Source organism: Elaeis guineensis, chromosome 1, assembly GCF_000442705.2.
Source record: "Elaeis guineensis isolate ETL-2024a chromosome 1, EG11, whole genome shotgun sequence".
Taxonomy (NCBI): domain Eukaryota; kingdom Viridiplantae; phylum Streptophyta; class Magnoliopsida; order Arecales; family Arecaceae; genus Elaeis; species Elaeis guineensis.
Genome location: NC_025993.2, coordinates 1841884 through 1862058, shown reverse-complemented (window position 1 = coordinate 1862058; position 20175 = coordinate 1841884). Strand labels below are relative to the sequence as shown.

Sequence of the window (20175 nt, the reverse complement as noted above, 5' to 3'; positions counted from 1 at the left end):
AAAAGTATCATGTTAGTAAAAAATTGCTCTAGCATTTAACGTTCATGTCAAGTGTCTCATGGTGCTCTAGCATTTATGTAATCAATTTGATACATATGGACTAATGCACATTAATACTTAAATCCTTATTGATAATACTTAAATAATGCACCAATTCAATTTGCCGCCATTTATGTAGATAATCTAAATTTTCTATCTCTTTTAAAATATTTGCTTCAAATAAAATAAGGGATACATATATAGATATATACGTACATATGCACATTTAGATTCTCTCCTCTACTCGCTCACTGATCCTTTCTCCCCCTCTCGAAATCATAAACATACGCAATATTATCTTTTGTATTTATAATAGACATCTCCTCATTTTAAAGTAAAATCTCTATAGTTTAGAAAATTTCAAAATGATCCTGAAAGTTAGTGAAGTAATTTAGTATATTCCGATCATTCAGTTGTGGCACCACAATTAACATCAATAGGTCAAATTGTTTAAGAGATCAAATTATTATACTTAAAAATTGTAAAATTCTCCCGAATATCAAAATGCAGAAAAATTGTATTACCAGCATCATTAGAAGATAGGAGGAGATGATTTCAATATGCTTATACATATCACTGTATTTTATGCATGAAAATATACTAGGAGATAGCATATATCATATCTAATTGGTGCTATAACTGTCTTTCATGCATGCTAATATCTTAGGAGATACATATATTATACTTAGTTATTCCAATGATATTGCTACATATACACATATAAAGGAACCACAGTTTGTGGTCACATTGTCAAAGGATAGATACAAAGAGATACCTACATGGTGCTTCTCAGTAAAATTATGTGTTACTAAAACTTTATCAAAGATAACATTAGTGTCATGTCTTTCTCTCTCCCTCCCATTGTCCCCATATAACAATTCGAAACTCGAGAGAGACTATTTCGTCGCCGCGTCTCGTTGCATTAAAGCTTGCACTCGTCCTCCTCTCTCTACGGTCCTCCGCGTCTTCCAACCTCTCTCTCCAATCCCCCGTCTCTCCGAGGCCGATCTGGGGATCTCAGCTCTCTGCGGCAATGGACCTTTCTTCGAGTCTCAGCTCGGTCGCTTCGTTGAAAGATCGGATTTTTCTCATCTCCAGAAGGCCAGATCCTTTCATTTCTAATGTTTCGATCGCAAACACGGCCAAGGGAGCTCCTCTTGGTTCGTTTCCTTCTCTAAATCGTCGGATTCCATTTTGTTTTTCTCTTTTGCAATCTTTCGGTGAATCTCGAAAGTTCTGATGCCAAAAGGAAAGTATTTGATTCTATCCGATATCTTTTTTCCAGGGTTTCTCAGTTTCCTTCGAAGAGACTGGAATTTCGGGGAGATTTTCTATAAAAAAAAGGGCTTCGAAGAGTTACGGATCGGTTTATCTGCATTTGGTTCCAGGATTTCCCATCGGTTTCTCTTCGAAAGTCGATTCCTTTGAGATAATCGAGCTTGGAAACATCGAGTCATGGACAAGGGCAAGGCCCCAGTCCATGGCGAAGGTGCCGGTTCGCCACCCCATTCTTCTCGCTTCTCTGCTTCTTTCTCTCCGTTCTCGAGCAATTTCCCAGAGTTGGGCGATCCCTTGCGTTCATCCTCCTCGCAGCCTATTCAAGAATCCAGCCAAGACGTCAGCCTCATGCCGGATTTCTTACCAAGAAACCTCGGCCACCGCCGAGCCCACTCGGATATCCTTGGCCTCCCAGACGACATCAGCTTCTACAGCGACCTCGGTGTCGTTGGATCCCATGATGACATCGATGATGACTTGCTCTCCGCTTACTTCGATAACGAGAATTTTAATTCTCCTCCTCCCTCGTCTTCGGGCCCGTCATGCGGTGAGCCTTCCGGCTTGGCGGCAGCTCCTCCTGCTCCTTTGCAGACTGAGAATCTGGTCTCGGCTTCGAATGAGAGGCCAGGGGCTGGGCACCAGCATAGCCAGTCCATGGATGGGTCCTTCTCGGTTCTGCTGGGTACCAGCGGTGAAGGACCGGGACTGACACCGGCAGAGATGAAGAAGGCTGTGGAGGATGCAAAGCTTGCTGATCTTGCTCTCGTCGATCCAAAGCGAGCAAAGAGGTTTGGCTGATCAATTGCAGTTTCTCAATTGTCTTTCTCAATAATATACCTCTAGCATTCTGAAGGTTTACCTTGAAACTAAACGCAATTACACTTGAGATACCTGTAGCACTGGATTTTAGTAGGTGTCAAACAGGTGCTGGATGTTAATCTCAGTCTTCCTAGCTAGGATATGAAGAACAAAGTATGGGGTGCTAATTTAGAATATAGGATACTTAAAAGGAGAAGATGTAGAGCACTTAAGAAATATCCATGCTTCCATTTTCCCACTACTCTTCAATCTGCTTCCTTGCCCTTAGGATGATTGTTAGGTAAACAGAATCATAAATCCATGTGTCTTGATAAAACAAGATACACAGATTAGTTGCATTAGATCTACCATGCTAGTTAATCTTCCTCAATTCCGGCAGTTGCTAATTACATCTACTGATGTTCAGAACTTTCAAGTTTGTTTTTCTTCATGGCAGGTTCATCATCATCTCTAATATACTATTGTATCTGTGAGTGTTGTTTGGTTATAAGAATCTAGTTCCACCATATGTAAACCCCAGTGATGCAACTGTTGGTGGCATCTTATTACATGACAACCTTGTTCTTGTATGCGCATGCAGATCTACAGCTCCTTGCCTCCTTCCTATATTTATCATCCCTAAGCTTGTGCACCTTAACTTTGGCCTTTAATCCAAAAGCCCTAGATTATATGATGACTCTGATTTCATAGACAGATAAACATGAGACAAGTTGCTCTTTAGTTTTGCTTTTTCAGCCATTTCACAATAGTAACTGCTTTTCATAGATTTTTGCTATTGTTAATTAGTGTTATTATTTGGTAAACATTTCACTGTTCATGACATTAAGAACTAGTTCCAGGTCATCTTTAAGTAATAACATAACATCCGCTCATTTTTATGTAATCTGAGATGACCATTCTAAATTGAAATTTGCAATTTGTGACTCTTCCTTGATTGTGCATCTCACCACTACATGCATATTCAAGTTGCATCCACCCCTATCAGATGCCTTTCATATATCTCTTCATCATTATCTGTAAGATTATTTTTGTGCAGATTTTGTTCAGTTGTAACAGTTTATGCTTTCTCACATAATCAGTCGATGAATAAAAAGTCAATATGCCATCTTAAAATAATAAGCACAAAATTTTCTTCTGTTACACCCAAATCATGTATAGATCTCTTGTGCTGCAACATCTCTTCACATGCACCTCTTCTAGTTGATGTGCTTTGTAGCTTGTTTGTAGATACAACTTTTGCCACTTTTGCTTTAATTAGAAGTGTATTGAATCTTTTGAAAGATTTAATTTGTGTCAATTCTTTTGATGGACTCATGAAAATTTTACATTCTTTCTGCACACTCTGTGTGGAGATCTCCCAAGATGATGGAGAGATGTAGTGACCCACCGATCATGTACACATTCATACACAAGCATGCCAATTAAGATTAAGACCATGCTTCTTTTATAATTACTTTGCTTATTTTACCTACATGCTCTATGATGAATAGTCTTTTGCTGCTGATGTTGAATCACATGCTTAATATTAAAGTTTTAAGGATCATGGTATGCAGTTGCTACCATTATTTATGCACTGCATTTAAAGAGCTCCAAGTCTTGAATTCAACCACAATAAACAGTGCACCTTGATGGAGAATGCTCGATTATTTTTTATTTAATGTTCTTAATAGGACATTTTAAGTTGTATTTAAAATAAATATATAAATCTTCCATGGTGCCAACCAGATGATTGGTTCTATGTGCATTTTGTGCCCATGCTTCATTTACCAAAACTCCTCTTTCAGGCAACTAAAGTTATCCTGTACATTTAGGTCCTTCATACAAGTTGTTCAGATACATCATGTCATAGTTGTTGCTCAGCATCTGCATTTTTTTAAAAAAAAATAAAAAAGATATTGTTAATCTTAAAATGTGCTTAACCTACATTTATCTTTCCTGTTCCCAACTTTCTATGTGACGAGTATTTTGGTGGGATGGATAGGATGTGGGCAAACAGGCAATCAGCTGCAAGATCCAAAGAAAGGAAAATGCGTATATTTCTGAGCTTGAGCGACAAGTGCAGAGCCTTCAAACAGACGCAACAACATTGTCAGCTCAATTAACAATGTTACAGGTGCATACATCTCCATAATTGTTTCATCATTATATGTGTGTGCACCTGCGTGCGCGTGTGGTTTGTGTGTATATCGAATTTGAAATATGGGAAAAAGGATTCTTTGCTAGTCCAAAACTCCAAAGAATAGGAGAACTTGCACCATCCCACCCTTCACTATATATCATTCCTTCAAGATGCAAGTGAGAGGCATTGATTAATCATATTGAATATTTGAATGTCGGATCTACTTACGTATGATTCTTCATTGGCAGCTGAGAATGCAAGATGTGAAGTTTATACTATTTGATCTTATGTAATGGTTAAAAATCTAGTGTTTAATTGGATCTAGTTTTGCAGTGCTGCTATATACTACTACTACTTCCAAGTCCCCAAAATCCCAATAGTAAATATATAAATAAAACGTTTGCCTTTAAGTTGGTAGAACTATTCCGTACTAATGAGAAGTTGGGAAATAGGAAATGCCATATTAAAAAAAAAATGTAAGAAACAAAGGAGATACGGATATCTTGGCATTCTTACCTTTCCACTGTTAATTTCTTCTTCTTTCGGCACTTGACGCACTATTCTTTTGACATTTTTCCTTCAAGTAACACTATATTCTCTATAAGCTTTTAGACAACTGAATTGATTTTATTTACCAGGAATATTTACTGAGAAAACTAATAGATAGGGAAGTGGGATACCTGTTTCGTATAAATTGATTGTTCAGAGGTCAATGTTCTATACCCATATATCCTTTATTGTCTTGAGCAATTGTTATGTTACAATCTTATATTTTTTTAAGGATTGCCAAAATTAGGCTACGCATATGCATTGATTAGAAAATTCTCATATTGGCTTGTAATTACAGAGAGACACCAATGGTCTGACTGCAGAAAATAGTGAGCTGAAGCTGCAGTTGCAGACCATGGAACAACAGGTTCACTTTCAAGACGGTAAGTTGTTTTTTTTTTTTTTTTTTAAAATATTTTTTTACATTTGGTGTTGCGAATCTCTTCTTATTATCTCCTTCCTGGGTATGCATTGCATTTTCATTTAGATCTTTGGTTTTCAGCATCAGTGTGAATGTGGTTCCCCTCAAAAAAAAAAAACAAAAGAAAAGAAAAGAAATGAAGAATCTAGTAGCAATGCACTTTCATTTGATCTGTTAAATTTCAATCGGTCATTCATTATAGTAACAATGGTAACAAAGGAAGCAACACTGACTTGAAGAAAATAGTGGTGTTTTAGAAGCTACTGTATATGTTCAAGGATCTCCAATTTTGTCACCTCTAGGAATATTAGACTATTTGATATTTTGACATTTTTTTGACATTCAAATTTTGCTTGCTTACATATATCATCTTCTTCCTATTTTTGTTGCCAAATTCTTACTACCACTTCATTTTTGTTATCACATTCACATCCTTGTTATTTCCTTCCTGGGTTTTCATTCTTTGGTTTTCAGCATCGGTGTAGAATGTGTTTTCCCCACTAAAAAGGAAATACAGAATGTGGTAGTAATGCGCTTCTCATTTAATCTGTTAAATTTCAATCGGTCCTGCATTATAGTAACTATAGTAACCAAGGAAGCAACGATGGCCTGAAGAAAATAGTGGTGTTTTAGAATTCACTGTACATATGAAAGAATCTTCATTTTTGCTACTGCGAGGAATGTTAACACTATTCCGCATTTTTGACACTCAGATTTTGCCTGCTTAGATATATTATCCTGTTTTCCAAAGCTTATGTTCTTTATTCGTTTAGCTTTAAATGATGCATTGCAAGAGGAGGTTCAGCGGCTGAAGTTAGCAACAGGCCAATTGATGCCAAATGGTGGTCCAATGATGAATTTTGGACACCCTTCATTTGGAGCGAGTCAACAATTCTACCACCATAACCAATCAATGCAATCACTCATGGCAGCCCAACAATTTCAGCAACTCCACATCCACTCTCAGCATCAGCAGCAGCTGCACCAACTTCAGCCTCTGCAGCAACAGCAGCTGCATCTCCACCAGCATCAGCAAGGACAGCAGCAGCCACCTGTAGACCTGAGGATGAAGGGTCCAATGACTTATCAGAACAAAAGGGGGAGGGCCCATCAGATAACAATAACAATCAAAGGGAGTGAGGAAAGGTACTGGGAATCAATAGCTATCCAAGTCATATCTATACCATGTACCCTGCCTTTTATTAGTTATAGACTTGGAACCATTCTCGATATATGAGGTTCATTAAGTTTGATTACCTCTGTTGGTCTGCTTTCCAGAATCATATAAATGATGGTGATCTTCCAAACACCAAACAACACTTTTGCTTGGCGTGGCTCACCATTTCAATAAATATGTTGTTTCACATTATATATCGTTGGTTTATTGATTCAGAATTTGTCTTGGTGAAACTATTTTGTGCTAGCCTGAATATTAGTTCACTTTGTCAGGCATCTGAGTGGTATTGAAAGTTGGTGACCTAGTTGGGAACTAATTTTATTAATTACTATAATCTTTCTTCTTTCTTGTTTGATATGTCGTATTGTTTTTTTTTTTTTTTTTTCCCTCACAAAGTCAGCTGGTTGCATTCTAAGCGGTGCTTGAGGCTGTTTCCATCAAATGGAGTTTATCAGCTATAACCTCCTATATTTCAGGAGGGATCGGACCATTGTTGGCAATGCCCAGTTCACCTTTACTATATTCATTTCTGCATTCTTTTCGTCAATACAGATGCTTTCAGGTCTGGTTGGATTCCAACTCCACAACATCTTTTCTTAAAGAACCATGTATGGCTTCTGGGGCAGCTAACAGTCTGATGTATCTGATCTACTGCAATCCACTTACCCACTGCCAATGGAGGTTTCTCATGATGACAACCCTACAGACCATTCCAGCCGCTGCCTGACCATCCTGCCTTCCATTTTATCCACCTCCGTTGATCTTGATCCAAGCGAGTGAAAGAGACATGGCCCATGTTTGGTTGGGTTGGCCTGTTTCACTGAACTAGTCAATTTTAGGGATGTGAGCAGCTTGTCTTTTACTCCAATCCAAGCAACACCCAGAGCCAAACTCAATGACGCATAATTAAGTTCGTCTTTTTCTTATCAGATTTTGATTTGGATGATCCATTATGGGATGGTCAATAAATTTGATAAATTTCAGAAAATTACTGTTTTCTGTTTCTTTTTCTCTGCTTCATTTTGGCCTAAACATCCTCCAAAACAGGTATTGGGCATCCAGCGCTACTGCATCTACTCTCTGGATTTCATCCTTTTCTCCTGATGTTCCTTATCATGTAATTGTGGATGGATGCTTCCCATGCAGGCCTTTTAAGGGCGCACACGCACGCACACATCCAAAAAAACCCCTTTTTCATTTTGTAAATCTAGTTTCACTTGATCGAGACCAATATTCATAGCCTACTTCACAAAAAATAATTTTAATTATCCTTAAACCTACAGTCTGTATGTGAATGAGAAAGGAAATTGACATGCAAAACAAAATATGAAGCAGCCATTTTGGAGAAATGATGTTTGATATATAAAATTTCTGTTAATACATAATACATGTCCATGCATTTGTGCATGAACATCATTATGAGATTGTCCATCAGTTTTTTTTTTTTTTTTTTTAATCAGATATAGATAACACCTAAACCTGCCCCAATAAACTATAGATTATTGAACTATCAGAAATATTTAGTCAGATTTGGTTTCTGAATTATTGGGTATTACTTAATGCTCTACTCAATTTTCAAGCAATCCATAGCTTCATGTAGTTAAGTTGATGAGCTTGTTCGATGACAAAGTCTCCCTCAAGCCCGCCTTTCCTATGGAGCAGATGTTTTACATTCCTGCTGAAGATGGGGATCAGGCACTCTAAAGCAAACTGCATAACACTCTTAATGTTGCCCCCCATTATAATCATAGAGGTAGGGAGGACCAGGATGTGGGTCATAGATTGACAGCAGGGAAGGAGATCACAAATTATCATGCAATAAATTTTAAAGAGACCTCCTCGTTTTTTCTTTTTTTTTTTTTTTTTTTTGAGAAAATTTGAGGGCGATATGATTGACATAACCTCATTTTCCTGAAGCCTCTTAGTTCATTAAATATTCACAAGCCCCTATCTCATTGTGATTCTAGACATAGTCTTTTGAGACTGAAGATTTGATGCTAAATACCTTGTTTGATTGCTTGCTTATTTATCTCAGCATGGGCAAAACATCAGACCACTTCATTTCCAAGCGTTTCTGACAAAAATCATCGTATCAATACTTAGCCTTTCCAAAACAAGGGGTCAACACTAGTGCATATCATAAAACTAATCTGACTTCTCCTACGACGTCTCTGTTCAAGACTTCAACGCAGCACACTCCCAAGGGGCAAGTTCATATTTTTGGATTAGACAAAAATGCTCACACTCATCTCAGATTCTTGGACTAGCCAAACATGCACACATTCATCTTCCCATGTTGGCTTGTGATTAATCAGGAAAGAATAAAAGTGACTTTCCAACAAGCAAAGCTTTAAACACTCAAGTCACAGACACAAGAAATTGAGTAAAAATTATACTTTTGTAATTAGAGAACTTCCATTCACAACCTAGAGAATGAAATACTAGTCTAGATTAGTCAATGCACAGTAACGGGAAATTTTTGCTGGATCATATTTATTACCAAACTAAAGAAACAGAAATACCACAGAACCACTTAATTCTATTGAACTTGAATCTGCATCGCATTGTACTTCATAGCCCCATCACGGCAGCCACAGCTGTGTATTAAATTGGTGCTAATGTAAACATTGATTCATTGCTCGAGTCTAGACTTTCTTTGGATCTGTACTTGTTGAAAATCCTGTTCACCTGTTATTTTACAATAGATCATGGCATTTCACAGTTGGAAGCAAGTAGTAGTAGCTGGTTGGAGAAAACCACAGCAAAAATGCCATGAAGGAAAATAATGAAACTAGAGAACTTCAAGCATAGAAAATAACTTTCTAATTTCATAATTGTAGGACTACTTGTTTTCCTCAAACATCTAAAGAGTTTGCATATGGAATCAAAATTCTTTTTCAAAAACATACAGATTAGACTTGACTCTAAAGTTATATGCAACTTGGTGGTACATCCAAATAAAGCATTATTTTGTCATCAGTGGTATCTATCTAGTTGCCGAAAAATGAAGGTTGATCGAGAAATAAAACTTATAGACTTCTTAATTGTGTCCATAAGATCATCAACAAAATTCCTGGTTAAGCAAAATTCAGGTCTTTCAATTCTTCTAGGCCATAAGCTTTTAGTAAAAAGCGGTTTACCTGAGAATACATTTTGACAACAAATCTAACTGTGTTTACACCCAAACACTAATTGGTCATCAACAAACTATAGTAAATGTTCAAAAACATAAATGTTGATGAAGATTTGGTCAATCATGTGCATGATACTTGAAGGAACTGTTTTTGGCCATTTGTCATTGATACAAGAAATAATATGTGGGTAGTTAATTGCTGGAATTAACGTGTTAAAGGAAATTATCAGGACAAGAGGGTTATTCATGTAGGCAACCACTGATAACCACTAAGAAGGGAGTTTATCAGGACAAGAAACCATCAGAAGGGGTAATCATTGCTGAAAATAACTGCCGATCTGCATAATAATATGGAAAAGAAGCTTCATTTGGACCCACACTATAGACATAACAACTTGACCATCCAGGTATTGGAGAAGGCTTCTACACCACCTTCGTACCATGACGAGTGTGAGCTGACTCAGCATCCATAACATGGTCAAAAGCTCTCCAATGCAATATCCCATTCTATCTTGGAGGAGTCTGCCCAGGCATCAAGAGTATTCTGCATCCTAAACTGTTATGGATTTATATCCTATCATCTAGCACAACAACCGTTCCTCTCTGGACTCAAATGTTTTCTCAATTCCATCTGACTGACCCACTTTTCGCAATAGACAGCATGCTCTCAGCCTCCAGCTAGAGACAGTATGAGTATTACCTGTGAAGATTCTATGTAAGTGTTCTATCTACATCAAATCTTTTATTTGGATTGACACAACCAGACAGGCTGACCTGGACGTGCTTATACCTAGCATTTCCCCCATTTTAGGAAATGAAATACAAACAGTAACAAGAAGCTCAGAAACCTTAGGCAACATGGCTAAGGCTACAAGAATCAACAGTTAATCTAAAAAAATATATAGCATAATTAGCTAAAGCTTAATTCCTCTGAAACTCCTTAACTATCAGTTAAAAGAAGAAAATCTGCATTCAGAATAAAAATTATCTGAATGTTGGATGCAGCTAATGGCAATTCTGTGATATCAATCTACCATCCCATTTTGACATTACGTCATGATAGTTGGAAGGAGATAAAAACAATGAAAGGCCATGATCCACAAGTACAGAATGGATAGCGTTCATTGTCATGGCTGCAAAGGAAACTCTCTTTAACTATTTTTCCTCAACTTTTACAATAGCACGTCTCAAAAACATGGTAACTGGATTCAACAACATAGAGTTGCTCTACCTGAAGATATTGTCTACAGGAAGGAGAAGAAAAAACACAAAACTATTCACAAGATGCAAGTATATATCCACAAGTGAATTGTAAATTAATGAAAGTGGCATGTTTCATAAGATGAATGCAACATCAAAAACAACATATTTTGTTAATTAGAAATATGCGACTCACCAAACCAAAATCTACACTTCAAAGTAATCGAAAATTGAAAAGACTATTCTGAAAAGATCCACATGTTAGTCTTTGAGATCCAAAGAATTTTTCACCTGGAACAGGAACCAGGTGAAAGACGCACAATTTCTGGTTTTTAGAATCCATGTTCTGACCAAGCATGGTGCTTACAGCAGGGAGGACCTCTTGGAATAAGCTTGTCCAATGAATACAGCACCACACAAGTCTATAAATTGGGCAGTGCTGACTTCTAGCATATGCACGAGCAGACAATCTTGTATGATGGACCAATCATCAATGGAAAAACCACATGATCTCAACTGTAAGCTATACAAGTTCTGCACCTCTACCAGTAAGAATATTCATCTGCAGAGTTCTACCATTTCCAGAAGCAAGAAAGCCCACAGTAGGTAGTGAAGAATCCATAACTGATTCAATCTCAATAAAATTTAAGTCAAAAGCTCCACCACGCTTGAGGCTCAGGAAAAACACCAGAATAATCCATCCAAGCATTGAAATGGCCCAGTAATTACTCATGCCATGAATCAAACCCCAAGCTATGGAATAACCGACGATAATTCCTGACAAGTGGCCAATAAAACTTGCTTGTGGAACAATTATGGACGTGAAAATTAATGATTCAAATGGTGCAAAGCTGATTGGCAGAGAAAGAAACCCAAACAGATTCAGCTTTGAAGATGGCTGCTTCACTGCAAGGATCGTCATCCATCCAAACACCACACATGAGTAACCAACGGCTGTCACTCTCCTGAAATACTCCAACTTAAACTTCTGAATCAGAATATGATAAACTCCCAGGACCAGCAATCCTGATAGCACTACCAGAACTAGAGTATAATGGAGATAAAACTCTATGCCAAGACCAATGTAGCCCAACTGCTCAACCATGCCAAGGCTCCAAAGAGCGCTCATGTTAAAAACCAGATGAACCACGCTGATGTGGGAGAATGCGGATGTAATTATTCTCCAATAATGCCCTTCAATGGCTGTTTCATAGCTCAAGCCCACACTGGCATAACCGATGTTTTTCTTCTGAATGTAGAACCAAATTGCAGTGCATATTCCTATGATACAACTAGTTGCAGGTTTTTCCCAAATCTCATACAAGAGTGGCTTCCCCATCCCTCACTATCCACAAAATTTGTGCAGCAGGGCTCCAACAGATCTTCAGCCTTATGCAAAGCCACAATCTACACCTTACAGCAGGAAAATGCTATCTTCACATTTTCCCAAGCAATACAAACATAACAACAATAAATCATGAAGTTTTTGAACTCTTCCTGCTCAATCCCACTAACCAATAAAATTCGAAGAGAAATCACTTGATATCTCGCATATTATGAAGTCTGACTTACAGCTGAGGTTTCCCCTGATCAATCCAGCACTCCACAATTCTCAAAAATGTTATTCAAACAAAAAAAGGTTGTTATATGAGGTCCAATTCTCCCACATGAACAGAACCAGAGTGAAGGATAACAACCAATCATTCAAATCTATAACCACACTCCAGACTATATAAACAAAGCTCCGAACGCGCAGGCTCGAATTCAAAATCCTACATTCAAAACCCAAGACTGCGTAATCAGTCGCAACATTATGACTTCCAACCTCAGCACATAACGTTAGTATTCGTCGTCTATATACTCTACTTTTGTTTGGATAAAAAGAATCTCTTTAGAGGAATTTTTTCCAAATCAACACAGCTTTCACATTCTTATCTTCCAGACAGTAAATCGAATTGGCTGATTGAGGTAATTAAGCAGTTCGATTTTATGATTATATATAGAAATAAGTTGCAGAAAGATCGTAGCTTTCATTAGATGGATAGATCACAAGAATTCTAAAGGGGCGGCGGGGGGGGCGGGTTGAAAGCAGATCGCATCCCCTACCTTAGTTTAAAGGCTCTAGAGAGAAGAATCTATCGAAGCGAACAAAAAGAGAAATCGGTGAGGGAGAAAAGGCAAAGGGGAAGAGGAATAGAGAATCTAGGGTTTCTTGATCAGAGAAATGGACTAAAAGAAGAGGAAGGTTTTGAGATCTTTACCGTACCTCGGGTCGGAAGTCCGCTGCTCGAGAACTGCCTCGCCCCAAATCCGTAGCTCCCTTTTCCTACCGTTCTTTTCTTCCTCTTCTTTTGCTTCTTCGGGGAGAGCACCCAATTGCGTGATCATTCACTGCTGGTCGTTGATCGGTGAACCGTCTAGGCTAACCGGTTCGACCGGTCAGAGACGGGCTACAAGGTTCATTCAGCTGGACATGAGTCCAAGTATAAACATTTTTGAAAGCTTGCCTCATAAATAACTCAGGTTTGGACAACTTAAATTTATTTAAAAAAATAATAAGCTCATTTAAACTCCAGCAAAAATGATAAATAAAATAAATTTCATATATATATATATATACACATATGTGTGTATGTATGTATGTATGTGTGTGTGTATATATATATATATATATATATATATATGTGTGTGTGTGTGTATTGTTGCGGTCAAATCCCTAATTCATCTAGCTCTGCTTAAGAGCAACATGCAAAACAATGTCCACACTGATCGAAATTATTTCCGACAAAGATCCTCCGATATTTAAATTAAAAGTGAGAAGTTGATTGAACAATAGTGAATTCAAATTGACAGAGTTTCTGTCTTTAGAATTAACTTACCATTTCTGTTCATTTTTCTCTCTTTTATAGGTAAGCAATCGGTAACCGTCTGTGACGGTTATGCACGTAGGATCTCACTTATTTTGATGTTATAATGTCGTGAAGTGGACAGTTAATGCCTACTTAGTGGACAGTTAATAACTTCTTTTGCAAGTATTCTTCATCGACGTCAAATGTTCCAAAAAATTGGCCGCAACATATATATATATATATATATATATATGCTTGCTGTTGTGATCATGTTGTTGACTCTTATAATTGCACCATATTCTGATTCTTAACGGTAGCTAACATAGTTTCTCCTTAAAAACAAAAAAAAGGGAGCTGCACACTTAATTTTTGCATTTATTGTAAAACTTATAGGTTGGATGTGTTTGTCTTCTTACAATATTTCTTGAAGGTTCAAACTTTGAACACGTTGGTCAAGTGCTGATATAATGTTTCATATCTTGCACAGAGAGTTACGCTTTTTTTCCATCATTGAGTTTTCTAACCCTAATAAACAAAATTGACATATTGTTATGTTTCATTTTTATGTTCACTACTTGCTTAATTTGCGTGATACAATAGTTAGGAAGGAATATTGGAATGTTGAAGAATAGTCTCACATTGGATGTGTTATAGACTCTAATGGTGCTTATATACTTCTGATTTCTCATTATGACCTATAGTGTGGATAGAATCCAACAACCCTGAAGTTCATGCATTAAGCCTTTCTACTAGAGGCACAAAACCCCTTTAATTTCATTAGAGCAAATGGTAAATAATGGGTTTCAAAATATTTTAAAGTATCTACCCTGTTTAACAAATTTACTTGCAATTTCATCCAAACACTAAGTATTGATTGTGATGCCCATATTCAATGACTGTCAGATGTGATGCACATGTGCTTCCAATTAAGTAGTATCTGACCCCCAAACTTGAGCTGTTACATGAAATGAATCATGTCTAGCTTGCCCTCACTCAACCTAGCATGACTGTTTTCCATCTCTGAAATTCTGGATCTTTATAGTCTAGACGCCATAGAGACTTTCGATTATTCGATATCTTGTGCTAGATATGGTTAAACTTGTTTCTTTGCCTCAATTCGATGCATGATATAGTACCATGTATGATTGTTCTTCGTTCACTCCCTCGCAAGCAGCATCTTAATTTTTGTTCATCGCCCTAAACAAAATACTATAAAGTCTTTCCTTTCCTAGCCATAGTGATTTAGCAATGTACCTGGGGTGTTTAGTCTTGGTGCTTCCCCTCACATTTATGGATGATATAGCGCGATATATGATTAGTCTAGATTCATTTCCTTCCAATGAGATGCAAATTTTGCCCACAACAAAAGCCTATGTAGTGTTTCCTTTCCGACTGCAAAAATTTAATCATAACCCAGATATAGCTTTTGCTAAAATTTATGCTTGATTTCATGCACTATTTGTTCAATCTTTATTCACCACATTCTAGTGATATGTGATTTGTAAATTCCTGTTCATCCTCCACGAGATATGATCTTGTACTTGATACATTTAGTCCAGATCCTCTCCCTTGCATTTATGGATATAATTGCTTTTGGTTTCCCTCTTATTAAAATGCAAATTTATGTTCATATTTCCATATTTTGATATAATCCATTATGATTAACGCTTACAACCTTAAAAGCACACAAAACGTAAATTGCATTTGTGGTAAACGAGCTAGAATGCATGATAACAATCATATTTGACCTCCCCTCTTATGGGCATGAATGCTCTTAAATTACTGATGCATGGAGAATCATCTAATCAAATGATTTTGCAAATGATGTACTGATAAAACCTATATATCCACTTTGGTCAAGTGATTAACTCTTATCTATAGTGTACAGTCCTTTACCTGATTCAATAAGACTGGTAATTTTTTGTTGTGTTACTTCTTATGTTTTTAAAGGTGGTGCAACGATAAATTATGAAAGTAGGAAAGGCAAGAATTTTACACTATTTGGATAAACTTGCAATGATGCTACATAAAATTTTGATATGCTGAGAATCATGAATCATGCTTTCTTTCCACTGGTGTCTGTAGCATAATCTTCTTCATAAAAACAAGCAAATAGATGAGGACTTTGATAATATTTTATCTAATGTTGTTTCTTGGGCAGCCATCTCCTTTCAATAAGATATAGAATTTAACTTTCTACTCAAGAGAATCAATTGAAGATCCCATCTGGATTAACATCAACCTGCTCTTGCTGCAGCTCTGTCGATGTATCCTTCTTGCATATGTTGTTTTTTTCCTGTTCCATATTTAGCTGGCATTTTCTGTCATTTCATTAATATTCTGCTTGCTATATCTTGTTCTCATTCTCATGCTGGCAGATGCATTATTCAGTGGAAATGCATAATTAGCTCTGACTCACTCACTCCAATTAAAAATATAAATCTCACATCATCATGCCATGACAAAATAAAATCTTGCATATAATTTGATATGTAATTCCACTTGTCCAAGAATTTCCATTTACCATCATATGTTTCCCCTCTTCACAATTAAAACAAAAACGACTGATGAATCCGATTCATTGCATCCTTCGGAGTGTTAACTTTTTCGATGAAGGCTGACAGTTTTTGCAGCATCATCTATTGCTAGGAAGTGATGATTAGAATTTCTCAAAAAGAACTCCCTGGGGGCTCACTGATCCATCAAACTACCAAATTGGTCTCCTCCGGACAATTTTGTTGGATGAGAGACTTGCACAACAGCCATATATTTAGTTATGTTGCCAGATAATTAAAAGCTAAAATAGATATTTAGATCAGTTAACTGCTCGCAACCGATGGCGAAAATATTAGCTCTTGAAGAGGAGTTGGAATTTGGAGAGAGACAATGGTTACTATGACTGACATGCTCATGCCGGCCCATTTGCCTCGGTTCCATGCACATTTGAAACAGAATGCATCAAACTGAAAGAGGAGGGGGGGATTAAGGCAACCTATTGCTGGAATTTATCACCAAACATTCCAGAGGCAGCATTAGCTATTGTAGGCTCAAATTTACGGGCAAGCTGGGGTGCATGGCATGACTACCAAAGAGCCATGTTCTGTGAGAACTTGTTTACTTCACTAACCGTAATCTGAAACATAGAATTCAGTCCAAAAAGAAACAACTCTGCTATTTTTCTGATGTCAAGATAGCATTAATAACTCCTCTTTTTTTTTTTTTTTTTTTGGCTTTCAATATGTCCTCAAAGGACAAACAAAAAATATACTATATGTACTCTTTAGAAGAGATCCCCCATTAAAGACACAAAGACCACCACTGCAGCCAAAGCCATTGGCAGAAGGCTAACACGAAGGCGATGCCCATCTCCTCTTGGAATTTCATCTGGCAACGAGCATTCCCCACCATTGAAGAACACCCTCGCCGGGAACCCGTCCCCCCTTGGAACGTCTATACCCGGCGTGCGCCGCTTCGTGAATGTGATCACTGATTGTTGCTTGCCCGGCAACCTTGGATCCTTCGTCGGGTTCTTCCCATCGGTCTCTGGCATCAGGTAATTCAGACCCTCCAAGCCTTGGAAGAAGATGGTGTTTTTGGGTGTCGTCAACTTGGTCCCATTGAATGAGTACACCTTCTCATAGCCATCATAAGCTTTCGGCATCTGAATAGCTGAGAACCAGTCCCTGAAAGTGTACTCCTCCCAATTGAATATGGTGATCCTCGCCGACCATCCGTTCCGATAGTCCGAAGCAAGATGCCAGTTGATGCTAACTCCACAGGTGTCCCAGCAAGGCATGGGGTTCGGTAGAGCGAAGTGTTTCATCTTAGCCCAAGCTTTGGCCTTGGCTGTTCTGTTCTCTGATGGAATCAGCAGAGCCTCCGGTGGCAGCAATGCTGCACGGGCATCGGGGTCGCAGGTATCTGTGTCCGGGCACCCGCAAGCACAGGAGCTGCATGGGATCGCCGAGTCGTTGTAATAGGCCGAGAAGGAGACGCAGCACCGCGATTTCTTCGGTGCAGGCCTTGATATGTTGCAGACCACCTGCCAACTAGCAATGGCATAGCTCTTGGCCATGAGACCGCTCGGGTCCGGGAACTCCATTGGGCTCACTCTGAAGGGAGGGCCGCAGGTGTACTCCGGATTGAGCTGGCCGGTGATCTTCCAGTTCTGAGGAGGATACAGCGCAGTCCGGTTGAAGTCGGGCGGCATCTTGAACACCTGAAGCTGAAAGATGGCCTTGGACTTGGTTATGTCCATGGTTGGTGGTAAGAGGGTACCATTCTTACAGCAATAAGGTATCTTGCCAATCTGTGTATCATTGGCTCTCTCGGGAGGCAGATCGGCGATGATGGGCTTCTTCTGGCAGCTCATGACATTGCTGAAGTCGAAATCCTTGTAGAACCTCCCGGCCACACCGTAGATGCATTCGGATGCATCATGCTTGAGGGTGTAGGCGCCTCTCATGCTGTTGATGAATTCCCCACGCTTCCACTCCCATGTGAGGTTCCAATTGTCGAGCCGGCCGAGGGGGTGGTTGTTGTCGAGGGTCACTTGGGCAAGGTAATTGTTTCCGTAGGCCTGGAGCACATCGTAGGCGATGGTGAGGTCGCCATACCGGCGAGGCAAGAACTTGGTGGGTGGAAGCTTCTTGGTCTTGGATTTCTTATCCTTGACGCAGCACACATACATCTGGCTTCCTGCATAGCAATGAGAGGAGAACGAACAAGTTCTTATATTATCTCAATGCTAAATTTCCTAACTAAAAAAGATGAGATGGATTCATAGTTCACTTTGTATCTATATCTCTTCAATCAGATCCTCAGGTCACACTAGAATGTCTTCGCATAGGAAAGCTGCAAGTTTTTAGACAACCATATGTTTCTGGTTGTATTCACAAATTCCCCAGTTTCACCTGCAAACTATTCTAAAATTTACAAACATATGAATGCTTCAATCCTTCATCACCTCCATTCTAGTGCAAACATTGTATTTTTATCACCGAAAAAATGCTGGTTACGAATTTTGTGTCTAGTTACTCTAATCTGTGCATCCAGTAACTGTAATCAATCAGTTCTAATTATGGCTGCTTTCCAGACCATTCCAAGGCATCAGGGACAAGCTTCCGCCTTGCCAAAGTCTACTAAATTTTGATGCATTTTGTTGCACCATTAGGATGAAATCTCGAGAACCATGCATCAGCAATTATCTGTAAACAGTTCGATTTATGAATTCCATTAATTATCCATAGCTTCATCATTGAGCACTCATACAATCAAAAAAAATCATCGAGGACATAATTTATCATAAACCATCTGTGTTTATTTGACTTCAAGTGTCATTTGTTTCTACTTGGCTTCTCCTATGCTTGTTTTCTTTAATTACACTCTTTCTGAAATATAATTTTTCTCTTATTTTCTTCTCCTCCCTGGACTTTTCCCATACTGTCTGTCTTCATCCCAAATTATGACCTCGTTCTTTTTGAACTGATGAATCCTAAAATCCCAAACAAGAATCAACACCAACTAGGCTTTCTTCAAATCTGTAGAATGCTTCGACCAATCATCCCTTTTCAAATCTTTCTTCCATCTCATGCCAATGCAAGCCAATGACTCACAGAACTAAATGCGATGCTTACCTTTAAGAGCCGGCTTTGGGCACTTGAACCCATCATTTTGCAGCTTGATCGTCTTCGGCATCGGTATCCCCGGCGGCTTCACCCCAAACAGCGTTCCTGTTATGTCGATCTTCACCATCATCTGATTCAAGTCCCCTGCAGTATCAACGGCATTCAGCAAATCTGCCTGCGGGGACCCCGAAAACGATGTGCCATTCTCCACATGAGCAGGGAAGTCGGTCCCATCGGTGATCACCGCCCCGGAAGCCGACACCAGGATCTCCCGGTGCTGAAACCCGATGAAGATACTCCATGCCTTGAGGTCCTCCGTCATGGTGTTGAGCACCGTGGCGGTCGACTTGAAGGCGTAGGATTGGGCCGTCGCATTCTTGACATAAGGGTATTCCCTCTCTCGAGAAAGGAAGTCATATGTCAAGAAGATACCGTTGCAACTCTGTGCAGCCTTCGGCAGCTGCCCGGATTTTTCATCGCCGCCGCCGTAGTCATCGTAGTCTTGGGCTAGCACGCCGGTCTGAATTAGGATGGAGAAGAAGAATGCCGCGAAGAGAAGGGATCTCCAGGGCGGCATTCTTCTTGGGCTGTCTCTGAATTGGTGATCTCAGAGAGGAGGGTGGAGGAGGAGATGGCGAGACATGGCGGGATTTGAGGTGGTTGGGTGGTGGAAGGGAGACGAGTACTTGTGGTGTATGGTCTTTGTGAGGGGTTTTGTGGAAGTGGTGGTGCTCTGTTGCGGCTTCTCGTTTCGGATTTGCCAAAAAAAGGGTATTTGGTTCCGGTGAAGGAGATGAAATGGAGGACTTGGGAGAAGACCTTGTCAGCTTTGTTCTCCTCCCCTCAAGTTCAACCAACAATTTGGAGGGAAGAGTCACCAACGGCCCTTGACATCTTTTTTGACATTAATACCTCAGCACGTGCAAACCGCATGACCAAATCAAGAGGAAGGAATATGATATAT

General features: G+C 39.0%; 2 protein-coding genes and 1 pseudogene across 5 annotated transcripts; 1 reads left to right on the top strand and 2 right to left on the bottom strand.

Annotated features, from left to right (window-relative positions):
- The first annotated feature begins 960 nt into the window (after positions 1–960).
- Positions 961–6540, top strand: LOC105035225 (probable transcription factor PosF21; annotated as a pseudogene).
- Positions 6541–8781: 2241 nt separating this feature from the next.
- LOC105035234 (RHOMBOID-like protein 13) lies at positions 8782–13091 on the bottom strand. 4 transcript variants are annotated; one of them, XR_012138680.1, is made up of 3 exons: positions 13002–13091; positions 10932–12507; positions 8782–9090 (listed from the first exon to the last, which is right to left on the bottom strand). XR_012138680.1 is itself a non-coding variant. In XM_010910714.2 (2 exons), the coding sequence occupies exon 2, from the start codon at positions 12072–12074 to the stop codon at positions 11259–11261; it is 816 nt and encodes a 271-aa protein (XP_010909016.2). In that variant the 5' UTR covers positions 12075–12507; positions 13002–13091; the 3' UTR covers positions 10831–11258. The 4 variants fall into 4 exon arrangements, 2 of the variants coding, with proteins under 2 accessions (XP_010909016.2, XP_010909024.2); XR_002163865.2 differs by having other exon boundaries at positions 11027–12507; XM_010910714.2 differs by lacking the exon at positions 8782–9090 and having other exon boundaries at positions 10831–12507.
- A 3554-nt stretch (positions 13092–16645) lies between these two features.
- Positions 16646–19973, bottom strand: LOC105035943 (COBRA-like protein 10). Its single transcript, XM_010911661.4, has 2 exons — positions 19221–19973; positions 16646–18282 (listed from the first exon to the last, which is right to left on the bottom strand). Exons 1-2 carry the CDS (start codon positions 19786–19788, stop codon positions 16865–16867), a joined length of 1986 nt encoding a protein of 661 aa, XP_010909963.1. The 5' UTR covers positions 19789–19973; the 3' UTR covers positions 16646–16864.
- Positions 19974–20175: the final 202 nt, after the last annotated feature.

Coding starts and splice junctions, on each gene's coding strand:
- LOC105035234 (XM_010910714.2), bottom strand. CDS start 12,074: ATGGGGAAGCCACTCTTGTATGAGATTTGGGAAAAACCTGCAACTAGT.
- LOC105035943 (XM_010911661.4), bottom strand. CDS start 19,788: ATGCCGCCCTGGAGATCCCTTCTCTTCGCGGCATTCTTCTTCTCCATC. Junction 18,283..19,220: donor CCCAAAGCCGGCTCTTAAAG/GTAAGCATCGCA, acceptor ATTGCTATGCAG/GAAGCCAGATGTATGTGTGC.